Below are 12,500 nucleotides of genomic sequence, written 5' to 3' on the forward strand. Positions count from 1 at the left end.
ACACACACAGTGCCGAGCAACACACACACACACACACACACACACAGTGCCGAGCAACACACACACACACACACACACAGTGCCGAGCAACACACACACACACACACAGTGCCGAGCAACACACAAACACACACACACAGTGCCGAGCAACACACAAACACACACACACAGTGCCGAGCAACACACACACACACACACACAGTGCCGAGCAACACACACACACACACACAGTGCCGAGCAACACACAAACACACACACACAGTGCCGAACAACACACACACACACACACACAGTGCCGAGCAACACACACACACACACACAGTGCCGAGCAACACACACACACACACACACACAGTGCCGAGCAACACACACACACAGTGCCGAGCAACACACACACACACACACACACAGTGCCGAGCAACACACACACACACACACACACACACAGTGCCGAGCAACACACACACACAGTGCCGAGCAACACACACATAGTGCCGAGCAACACACACACACACGTGTTACCTCCATCCAGCACATCTGCATGATACTGTAGATTTTAGCTGACGCTTTCTTGGGCCGATAGAGCCGGTGTCCCTGAGTGACCATCATCACCACCTCGTGGTTCTGGTTCTGTTCATACGGCATCTTCCCTTCCGTGAAAACTTCCCACATTAACACACCTGTGGAAAACAGGTACAACAACAGCAGCGTCAACCATCATAGCGCTCGATTCACCTTCACACACACTTAATCAGGGCTGGCTATCGAGATCGATACTTTTTAGGCACCGAATTGCCTCGATACCATCGAGTACCAGAAAATCTCTTGCTGTCCGGTACCAAGTATCGATACCTAAAGTGTTAATCTCGTCAATAAGCATGCAACATGATTGGTTGTAGCGAGCCATCAAGGAAACATTTCATAAAATTGGTATAAAAAAAAGTATCGTTCAGGAACCGGTATCAAAGTCAAAGTCAAGGTATCGAAAATGTTTGAACGATACACAGCCCTACACTTAATATTGAGTAACATTGATCGGACTGCACTGAAACTATCAAAACATGAAGTGAAGTGATCTGAATATTGTCTTCTGTAGAGCTTATTATGAGTGATCGACCGATGTATCGGTTTACCGATATTTTTCCCCATATTTAAGCATTTTCCCATAATCGGGTATCGGTTTTGTAATATCGGATTCGCCAATAAACGGCGCCATCTTGTGGCCCTTTTGAGAAGTAAAAGCACTGAATTTAATTCTCTATTGGTTGTACTTGCTCACCTTTAGTCTCGAAAAAAAAGTTTGTTCATATTGCTGAGCACTCACTGGGTTGATGATCAGGAATGCTCAAGCACGGCCACTGAATGAAACTTTTGACAAGATTATCTTGTTTAAACACCCTAGATTATATTATCATTTACTAGCAATTATTTCGCTAATATACATCTAAATATAGCCTACCGCTTTGTGGAAATTAATTATTTATTATCTGCACGCGCGATCGCGGTTGATTAGCCTATATATAGTTCTGTGTAAATGCATAGATAAACATCAGAAAGCATTTCATGATCTAGACCGACAAAAATATTATTAATAACATACTAGTTGGAAAATGCAATGATGTATAAGCTGTTTTGTCTGTTACTTTCAAGACAATGTTATATTCCAGCTATATTCTTCAGTGAATTAATATTACCCAGTGAATTATTCCTCACTCTTCGTTAAAACCTATTAAACGGCACATAAACCTTCTAAACTAAAACTGTTTAAAATGAATTACATTTCTGCAAAGGTGATATGACTCCCGTCAATTATTTTCTCCATATGAAAACATTAGACTTTTAACATTTATTTTGCCTATTGTTAACATTGTTGCTGCTGATGCTTATAAATTGTATGTATAATTTAGATATAAATTATATAATGTAATAATATAAATGTTTTTATTGTAATTTGAAGATTTAATTTAACATGAAAGACTGCTAACTTTCAACACTTTTGTTTTGTTTTTTAAGATGACTGAAAGGAGGAAAAATCAAAGTGAAGTATGGACTTACCTAGTTCTGCTTAACTCGGAGTATTAAGTTACACACTACTAAAATCAGGTAATTTAGATTCTCTCCTCCAGTAAATAAGTATAACAGTAAATAAATATCGGTTCTGCATATCGGTTATCGGGCACATAAACATGCAAATAATCGATATCGGTATCGGTTATAAAAAATCAATATCGGTCGATCACTACTTATTATAGATTACACTGAATTAGTTTCATAATTGATTAACTTTTCAACATTGATACTCTTATTAAACTGAATTGAATCAAATATGAACTGAATTGAATTTGTTTCAGAATTGAACTTTTCATCATTGATTCTGTTTATTACTGTGAAGCTGCTTTGAAACGATCTGTACTATATAAAGCGCTGTAGAAATAAGTAAAGCTGCCAACAGGAGATCTAGACACTGACCGAAGGACCAGACGTCAGATTTACTGCTGTATTTGCAGAAGTTGAAGACTTCAGGAGGAGACCATTTAACTGGGAACTTCGCTCCGGACGAACTCCAGTACTGATCGTCTAGAACGTACCTGAAGGAGAACAGAAACATCTAGAGAGCAGAAACATCCGGAGAACATCTAAACATCCGGAAAACATCTAAACATCTGGAGAACAGAAACAACTGGAGAACATCTAAACAACTGGAGAACATCTAAACATCTGGAGAACAGAAACAACTGGAGAACCTCTAAACATCTGGGGGACATCTAAACATCTGCGGGACATCTAAACATCTGGAGAACAGAAACATCTGGAGAACATCTAAACATCTGGAGAACATCTAAACATCTGGAGAACAGAAACAACTGGAGAACCTCTAAACATCTGGGGGACATCTAAACATCTGCGGGACATCTAAACATCTGGAGAACAGAAACATCTGGAGAACATCTAAACATCTGGAGAACAGAAACAACTGGAGAACCTCTAAACATCTGGGGGACATCTAAACATCTGGAGAACAGAAACAACTGGAGAACGGAAACATCTGGAGAACATCTAAACATCTGGAGAACATCTAAACATCTGGAGAACATCTAAACATCTGGAGAACATCTAAACATCTGGAGAACATCTAAACATCTGGAGAACAGAAACAACTGGAGAACCTCTAAACATCTGGGGGACATCTAAACATCTGGAGAACAGAAACAACTGGAGAACCTCTAAACATCTGGGGGACATCTAAACATCTGGAGAACAGAAACAACTGGAGAACCTCTAAACATCTGGGGGACATCTAAACATCTGGAGAACAGAAACAACTGGAGAACCTCTAAACATCTGGGGGACATCTAAACATCTGGAGAACAGAAACAACTGGAGAACGGAAACATCTGGAGAACATCTAAACATCTGGAGAACAGAAACATCTGGAGAACAGAAACATCTGGAGAACATCTAAACATCTGGAGAACATCTAAACATCTGGAGAACAGAAACAACTGGAGAACCTCTAAACATCTGGGGGACATCTAAACATCTGCGGGACATCTAAACATCTGGAGAACAGAAACATCTGGAGAACATCTAAACATCTGGAGAACAGAAACAACTGGAGAACCTCTAAACAACTGGAGAACATCTAAACATCTGCGGGACATCTAAACATCTGGAGAACAGAAACATCTGGAGAACATCTAAACATCTGGAGAACATCTAAACATCTGGAGAACAGAAACAACTGGAGAACCTCTAAACATCTGGGGGACATCTAAACATCTGCGGGACATCTAAACATCTGGAGAACAGAAACATCTGGAGAACATCTAAACATCTGGAGAACAGAAACAACTGGAGAACCTCTAAACATCTGGGGGACATCTAAACATCTGGAGAACAGAAACAACTGGAGAACGGAAACAACTGGAGAACATCTAAACATCTGGAGAACAGAAACAACTGGAGAACATCTAAACATCTGGAAAACAGAAACAACTGGAGAAGAGAAACAACTGGAGAACATCTAAACATCTGGAGAACATCTAAACATCTGGAGAACGGAAACAACTGGAGAACATCTAAACATCTGGAAAACAGAAACAACTGGAGAAGAGAAACAACTGGAGAACATCTAAACATCTGAAGAACATCTAAACATCTGGAGAACAGAAACAACTGGAGGACATCTAAACATCTGGAGAACATCTAAACATCTGGAGAACAGAAACAACTGGAGAACATCTAAACATCTGGAGAACATCTAAACATCTGGAGAACATCTAAACATCTGGAGAACATCTAAACATCTGGAAAACAGAAACAACTGGAGAACATCTAAACATCTGGAGAACATCTAAACATCTGGAGAACATCTAAACATCTGGAAAACAGAAACAACTGGAGAACATCTAAACATCTGGAAAACAGAAACAACTGGAGAACATCTAAACATCTGGAAAACAGAAACAACTGGAGAACATCTAAACATCTGGAAAACAGAAACAACTGGAGAACAGAAACAACTGGAGAACATCTAAACATCTGGAGAACAGAAACATCTGGAGAACATCTAAACATCTGGAGAACATCTAAACATCTGGAGAACAGAAACAACTGGAGAACAGAAACAACTGGAGAACATCTAAACATCTGGAGAACATCTAAACATCTGGAGAACATCTAAACATCTGGAAAACAGAAACAACTGGAGAACATCTAAACATCTGGAAAACAGAAACAACTGGAGAACATCTAAACATCTGGAAAACAGAAACAACTGGAGAACATCTAAACATCTGGAAAACAGAAACAACTGGAGAACAGAAACAACTGGAGAACATCTAAACATCTGGAGAACAGAAACATCTGGAGAACATCTAAACATCTGGAGAACATCTAAACATCTGGAGAACAGAAACAACTGGAGAACATCTAAACATCTGGAGAACATCTAAACATCTGGAAAACAGAAACAACTGGAGAACAGAAACAACTGGAGAACATCTAAACATCTGGAGAACAGAAACATCTGGAGAACATCTAAACATCTGGAGAACATCTAAACATCTGGAGAACAGAAACATCTGGAGAACATCTAAACATCTGGAGAACATCTAAACATCTGGAAAACAGAAACAACTGGAGAACAGAAACAACTGGAGAACATCTAAACATCTGGAGAACATCTAAACATCTGGAAAACAGAAACAACTGGAGAACAGAAACAACTCGAGAACATCTAAACATCTGGAGAACGGAAACAACTGGAGAACATCTAAACATCTGGAGAACATCTAAACATCTGGAGAACAGAAACATCTGGAGAACATCTAAACATCTGGAGAACATCTAAACATCTGGAAAACAGAAACAACTGGAGAACAGAAACAACTGGAGAACATCTAAACATCTGGAGAACATCTAAACATCTGGAGAACATCTAAACATCTGGAAAACAGAAACAACTGGAGAACATCTAAACATCTGGAGAACATCTAAACATCTGGAGAACAGAAACATCTGGAGAACATCTAAACATCTGGAGAACATCTAAACATCTGGAAAACAGAAACAACTGGAGAACAGAAACAACTGGAGAACATCTAAACATCTGGAGAACATCTAAACATCTGGAGAACATCTAAACATCTGGAAAACAGAAACAACTGGAGAACATCTAAACATCTGGAAAACAGAAACAACTGGAGAACATCTAAACATCTGGAAAACAGAAACAACTGGAGAACATCTAAACATCTGGAAAACAGAAACAACTGGAGAACAGAAACAACTGGAGAACATCTAAACATCTGGAGAACAGAAACATCTGGAGAACATCTAAACATCTGGAGAACATCTAAACATCTGGAGAACAGAAACAACTGGAGAACAGAAACAACTGGAGAACATCTAAACATCTGGAGAACATCTAAACATCTGGAGAACATCTAAACATCTGGAGAACAGAAACAACTGGAGAACATCTAAACAACTGGAGAACATCTAAACAACTGGAGAACATCTAAATATTTGTAAAACAGAAACAACTGGAGAACAGAAACAACTGGAGAACATCTAAATATCTGGAGAACATCTAAACAACTGGAGAACATCTAAATATTTGTAAAACAGAAACAACTGGAGAACAGAAACAACTGGAGAACATCTAAACATCTGGAGAACATCTAAACATCTGGAGAATGGAAACAACTGGAGAACAGAAACAACTCGAGAACATCTAAACATCTGGAGAACGGAAACAACTGGAGAACATCTAAACATCTGGAGAACAGAAACAACTGGAGGACAGAAACAACTGGAGGACAGAAACATCTGGAGAACATCTAAACATCTGGAGAACAGAAACATCTGGAAAACATCTAAACATCTGGAGAACATCTATAGCCATGTGGCACAAAAGTTTCATAGTAAAAATGTTTAAAGTCCCCCTGTAGTCAATAATGGTTTCCCTTAAAACTCATATTTGATCACCAAAGTGACATATTTAAATGTTTTTTCCTTTAATAAAATAAATAAATTATTCATGCCTTACAATATCTTGAATGTAACTCAACACCATTGCCTCATTAAGTATGCGCGGTTCTATGAATATGCAAATGAGCCCCGCCTCCACTGACTCACTCACTCAGAGATCCACTGGTTGACGATCACACGTTGATCTGATTGGTTACAAGGTAGTTTGTGACGTCAGAAACACCAGCGATTTCAAAGCGTGTTTTTGAGACTGTCTTTGGTTCACTGCAGTTTTAAGCAGAAAATACTCAGCAATGCTGTCGACTTATGAATTTACACATGGTTTGTCTTAAAGCATATTAAAAAAAACACATAGACATATAAACAACATTAAAAACTATATTTCACCACAGGGGGACTTTAACAATTCTATATGTAATTTTTCAGTCTAAAATGATTGAAAGTACTATGATTCTATGGTCTGTTCAGATACCTGGTCATCCCGAAGTCCGAGACCTTCACCACCAGTGAGTTGTTAACCAGACAGTTCCTGGCCGCCTGACACACACACACGCATACACACAAGTCAGAGAGACAGTCAAGCATTTATAATGTTACACAAGTTTCTACCTCAAATGAATGCTTCTCTTTTGAACTCTCTATTCATCAAGGAATCCTCTGAAGCAGTTTCTACACTGATAACAATCATAAATGTTTCTTGAGCATCAAATCATCATATTATAGGGATTTCTGAAGGATCATGTGACACTGAAGACTGGAGTAATGATGCTGAAAATTCAGCTTTGATCACAGGAATAAATTACACTTTACTATATATTCACATAGAGAACAGCTGATTTACATTGGAATAATAATGTTTTACTGTATTTTATGGATGCTCGTTTTATAATTATTAATAATTAATAATAGAATTAATAAAAAAATTGCCTAATGATATAATACAAAATTATATATATTTATTACATGGCTCCGTGGAATGCTTGATTCTGATTGGTTAATCGCTCCATCCAGCGGTTTATCATTCCCATATAACAACAGAACACAGAAACTCAGGCTCATCCGGGTCACTGAAGTCAGCAGCGCTACACACTCGCATGGAACAGTTTCTCTTCATGGAAGTTTTGCGTTTGGTGAGCCAATAAGATATAAAAACCTAGTCGAATCAATATTTTGTGTACACTACAGTTATTTAATTATGCCATCCAGTATCATGGACTCGCTCTCTCAAGTTTCCTACAAACGCTGCCGCCATTTTATTTACATTTACATTTAGTCATTTAGCAGACGCTTTTATCCAAAGCGACTTACAACTGAGGACTAAAGCAAGCGAGTCATCGTGAAGAGGCAAGAACAACGCAAGAAGTGCTCAAAATACAAAGTTCAGGTATTGCTCAGAGTAGCAAAAAAAACAGACAAGGGAGGATTTAAAGGAAAAGGATAAAAAAAAAGGAAGAGATGAGTTTTCAGTTGTCTTTTGAATGCTGTCAGGGACCTGCATTACGTACGAGGGTGGGGAGGTCATTCCACCAGCATGGAACCGTGAATGAGAATGTTCTGGGGAGTGATTTAGTGCCTTGCTGTGATTGTACCACGAGCCATCGCTCATTGACTGATCTATTTTATGACTATTGTTTTGTACACTGTTGGATTATAAAATACAAACAGGTATGATTTTAAAATAGTTTAATCTGAAATCAATATCTCTTATCTTAACAACTCAAGCAGGATACCATCGGTGGCCTGAAGCAGATCAACAGCACTGCTCTCCCGGGGAAGCTGAAGCTCTGGTGCCTTCAGTTCGGACTGCTGCCCCGCCTCATGTGGCCAATGTCCATCTATGAGCTTCACCCTATTCCACACCAATCGGTTGGAGCGACTGGTGAATGTGCAGGTGAGAAAGTGGCTTGGACTACCCAGATGCCTCACCAGCATAGGCCTGTATGGCAATGGAGCCCTATCTCTGCCAATCTCAAGCCTGGTGGAGGAGCACAAATGTTCTAAAGCAAGGCTCGAAATGACCCTCACAGAATCCCGGGATCCCTTCGTCAGAGGGGCTGCTCCCGCCTTAGCCACAGGGAGGAGGTGTAGGCCCGGTGTAGCAGTGGCACAGGCAAAGTCTGCTCTGAGACACCGGGACAGAGGGGACCAAGTCCCACAAGGCACAGGGGGCCTAGGGTTAGGAGCAACAGAGCAACAACACCCACATGGCAGACGGCTACTCCAGCTGAACGCCGGCGCCTGGTGCTTGAGGAGGTGCGCCACCAGGAGGAAGCAGACAGGTGTGCCAGAGCGGTGTCCCAAGCCAAGCAAGGCCGCCGGATGAGGTGGGAAGGCGTGGAAAGGAGGAAAATCACTTGGAGCGAGCTGTGGAACACTGAGTCTAATATGCTGAGCTTTACCATCAGAGCCACATATGATGACCTGCCCTCTCCAACCAACCTAAATCTCTGGTTTGGAGAGGATCCAGCCTGCCCCCAGTGTCTTGCCCCAGCAACCCTGAAACACATCCTGGTGGGCTGCAAGACCAGCCTTATGCAAGGCAGATACACCTGGCGCCACAACCAAGTGCTGAAGTGTCTGGCTGCTACACTGGAGAGAAAGAGGGTAAGAGGGTCAACGCCATGCCCCTGGAAGCCCAGACTATCTTCCGGCAACCAACATCATTCATCCGGGAAGGGGAGAAACGGTCGACCAATCGATCGCCTCCTGACTCATGCCCACTGAACGCAGCTCGGGACTGAGAAATGCGGGTAGACTTAAGTAAGAGGCTCACCTTCCCACCCGAAATTGCAGCGACCAACCTGCGCCCAGACCTGGTCCTTTAGACAAATCCTGTCAACGTGTCTTTATATTGGAACAGACAGTCCCGTGGGAGGAAGCCATCGATGAGGCATTTGAAAGGAAAAGGCTGTGATACGCAGATTTGGCTGCCGAAGCAGAGGACCGGGGCTGGGAGGTAAACGTGCATCCAGTGGAAGTGGGCTGCAGGGGCTTTATAGCTAGTTCCACTACAAGGCTACTAAAGGAGGTTGGACTCAGAGGACAGGCTCAGCGGAAGACCATCAAAGACCTTGCAACTGCTGCTGAAAGAAGCAGTCACTGGCTGTTGCTGAAGCGGAAGGAGGCTGCGTGGGATGCCAGTGCGAAACACACCCAGGTCTGATCAGCCTGTGGTGGGCCAGCCTCTGGTGAGGGTGTATTGTGATAAAAGGCCGAAACACCCAATGAGGCCGTGGTGCACAATTGATGATGTGTCGTATTGGAGGTACCAGGCGGTCATCCCCCAATCCAACCCCACCCAAGAGGACATCTCCAACAACAGCGCTTGCTGAATATCAAGGGATTCTAACATCTAGTCCTAGTAAGTAGGGCTGGGTAAAAATATCGATTCATCAATGCATTGCAATTATCTGTCTATCAATTCAATATCGATTCATCAAATCCTATGAATCAATTCAGCCCACCGGCCAGTGGCGGCGCTGTGGGCAACACTCTAGTGAGAGCGTTCAGCGTTGTACAAGCTTTTACTGTCTATGTGTACAAGACGCGCTTTACCAAAACAGCAAGATGACGGACAGCAGCTGCACTCCGTTCAAGCCTGCACCACCAACCAGGGATGTCGTTAGGCCTATTTTAGGGGGGCTGAAGGTACCCAAAAATGTTCCTAAGCCCTCTTAAATGATAATAAGAACAACAATAAGTCTCCGGGAGTCTCCCGCATATTGATATTTATGTTGAAATACTGGGTAATAAATGTTATGACTGTATACCGTATCTCTTAGATATCTGTCTAGTTTGAACTTGCCGCTGAAACCGCTCTCTACGTAAGAGAGGAAGCTTTGCATTTAAAAAGCTAATAAAATATTTTGTGTCTAATTATGTGGCAAGTATCCGTGTAATGAGCGAGATAATGTACATCCAGCCGGTTATCTCAGAATAAACCCCCTTCAGGTGTGTGTGAGTGTGTGTTCTCACCAGGTCTCGGTGGATGAACCCGTTCTGCTCCAGATGCTGCATGCCCAGGCTCACGTCGTGGCAGATTCCCAGCAGCTCCAGTGCTCCCAGTGTTCCTCTCCGCTGGCGCAGGTAATTCAGCAGGCAGCCCAGCTCCATGAACTCCGTCACCAGGTAGATCGGCTTCTGCTGGGTACACACGCCGTACAGCTGCACCAGGTTACGGTGGGACAGATTCCTGTGGGAACACACACACACACACACGTGAGCCAAACACTCGGAGCTGCACTGCAAAAAAAATGCTTTTCTTAGTATTTTTGTCTTGTTTCCAGTCCAAATATCAAACATTTCTTAAGATGGGTTACTAAATTAGTAAAATGACATAAAATATTAAGTCTTGTTTTCTGGGGAAATTTATAAAAATTAAGTTAAAACAATTTAAAATTAAAACATTTAAAATTAAGATTATTTTTCTTACTCCATTGTCAGATCATTTTGCTTTTTTTAAGCAAAAACTCACTTAATTTTTTTAATTTCCCCAGAAAACAGGACTTAATATTTTATGTACTTTTACTCATCTAGTAAATGCATTTTGATTTAAGAATTTTTAGATATTTGGACTGAAAATTAAACAAAAATACTAAGTAAGAAAAGCAATTTTTGACTCTCACGGTGTGTGTTCATATGTGTGTGTGACTCCTACATCATGATCTTGGCTTCCTCTATGAAATCATCTTCACTCATGGCTCCTTCCCTGACGGTTTTAATGGCCACTTTATGCTGCGCCCTCCACTTTCCCAGTCGCACCACTCCAAACTGGCCACAGCCCAGCTCCTTCATGAAGGTCAGCTCAGACGGGTTGATCTCCCATTTATCTGCACATCAAACGTCGAGTCGGCTTTATTTCTATAGTGGCCTCAAGAGGAAAATTACAGAATTAATGATGCAAAATTCAGCTATGAAGTTCATCATCATGCGCAAGGTTCCTCAGGAGATCAGATGTGTGGTGTGACCCCGGACCTCTGACCCATATGTGACGTGTGTGATTGTTTCGCCACAGCAGGGATTCCCAAGCCAAAAACATGGAGCTAATATATTTTGCCCTAAATCTTATAATAATTTAATAACACTTCAACTCTTCACGGTTCTTAAAAGTTGGTTACTGGATGGGTGCAGTTAAACATAAAATATTTTAGTTTTCTAATTTTTGGTTTGTTTAGTTTATATATGTTGTGGCGAGTCAATGTCGCCAATGGCATTAATCACTATGGAAACCAGCACTCAAGCTCAACATCTGAAGCTCGTTTCTCCCTCAATCAGAGGGGTTCATAAGCAGCTCTGCCCAAAGGCACAGGGTAGAAGGATCTACCAAGGAGAGAGTAAAGCCTGGTTCACACGGAAACGATTTTAAAATTGTCGGCCGGTTTTCCAAACCTGAGAGACCCCACACACGGCAATAAAAAAATCACAGGTCTAAAAGTTTTGGTCGTACAGTGTGTGGTGCGCAGCTACAGGCCAAAATAAACACATCACACACGAACCGATTTGACTCCCGAGCATTCCCTGGCAGAGGTGCCAGGCTTCCTCGTCACATCGCTTTCTGATTGGCTCCACGCCACAGTCAATAGGCTGCGTGCTCGTTTGTCCCCTGGGGAAACCACGCACGAGGAGAAATCTGGCCAAAAAAATCCAACATGTTGGATATCCCCGATTTGAGATCGGAGCAGTCCCGACGTCCTTCCGAGCAGACGAGAGCACTCTTAACACACCACACACGGCAGGAATATCTGGTCAGATTATTTTACCATAATCGGAGCATACTTAAGATCGTCGTAAGGGGTAAATCGGGGCTAAAATCGGCCTAATTATCCTGCCGTGTGAACCAGGCTTAACACTTTGTCTCTTCTCCCTTTTTTTCCAGAGACTGACTAGGGCTCCCAACCACGTAGAAGAGCACCAGCAAAATTCTCAGAGCATTGCCAAGATCAGTTCGATCCTTGTAAAGGATATGTTTATGTTCCCCGCAGTAAGACTACCACTGTCATGAAACT

General features: G+C 41.8%; 1 protein-coding gene across 2 annotated transcripts in view; it reads right to left on the minus strand.

Annotated features, from left to right (window-relative positions):
• tec (tec protein tyrosine kinase) overlaps nucleotides 1-12,500 on the minus strand; it is a 58,457-nt gene that overhangs the window by 2,926 nt on the left and 43,031 nt on the right. For both annotated transcript variants that reach the window (XM_077241862.1, XM_077241863.1), the window contains exons 12-16: nucleotides 11,153-11,324; nucleotides 10,471-10,687; nucleotides 6,968-7,032; nucleotides 2,470-2,588; nucleotides 523-680 (exon numbers count right to left, since the gene is read on the minus strand). In XM_077241862.1, coding sequence (XP_077097977.1) covers nucleotides 523-680; nucleotides 2,470-2,588; nucleotides 6,968-7,032; nucleotides 10,471-10,687; nucleotides 11,153-11,324 — 731 coding nt within the window. The remainder of the gene's footprint in view (nucleotides 1-522; nucleotides 681-2,469; nucleotides 2,589-6,967; nucleotides 7,033-10,470; nucleotides 10,688-11,152; nucleotides 11,325-12,500) is intronic.

Source organism: Siphateles boraxobius, unplaced genomic scaffold, assembly GCF_051911475.1.
Source record: "Siphateles boraxobius isolate OS27281-9 unplaced genomic scaffold, OSU_SipBor_1 240, whole genome shotgun sequence".
NCBI lineage: Eukaryota > Metazoa > Chordata > Actinopteri > Cypriniformes > Leuciscidae > Siphateles > Siphateles boraxobius.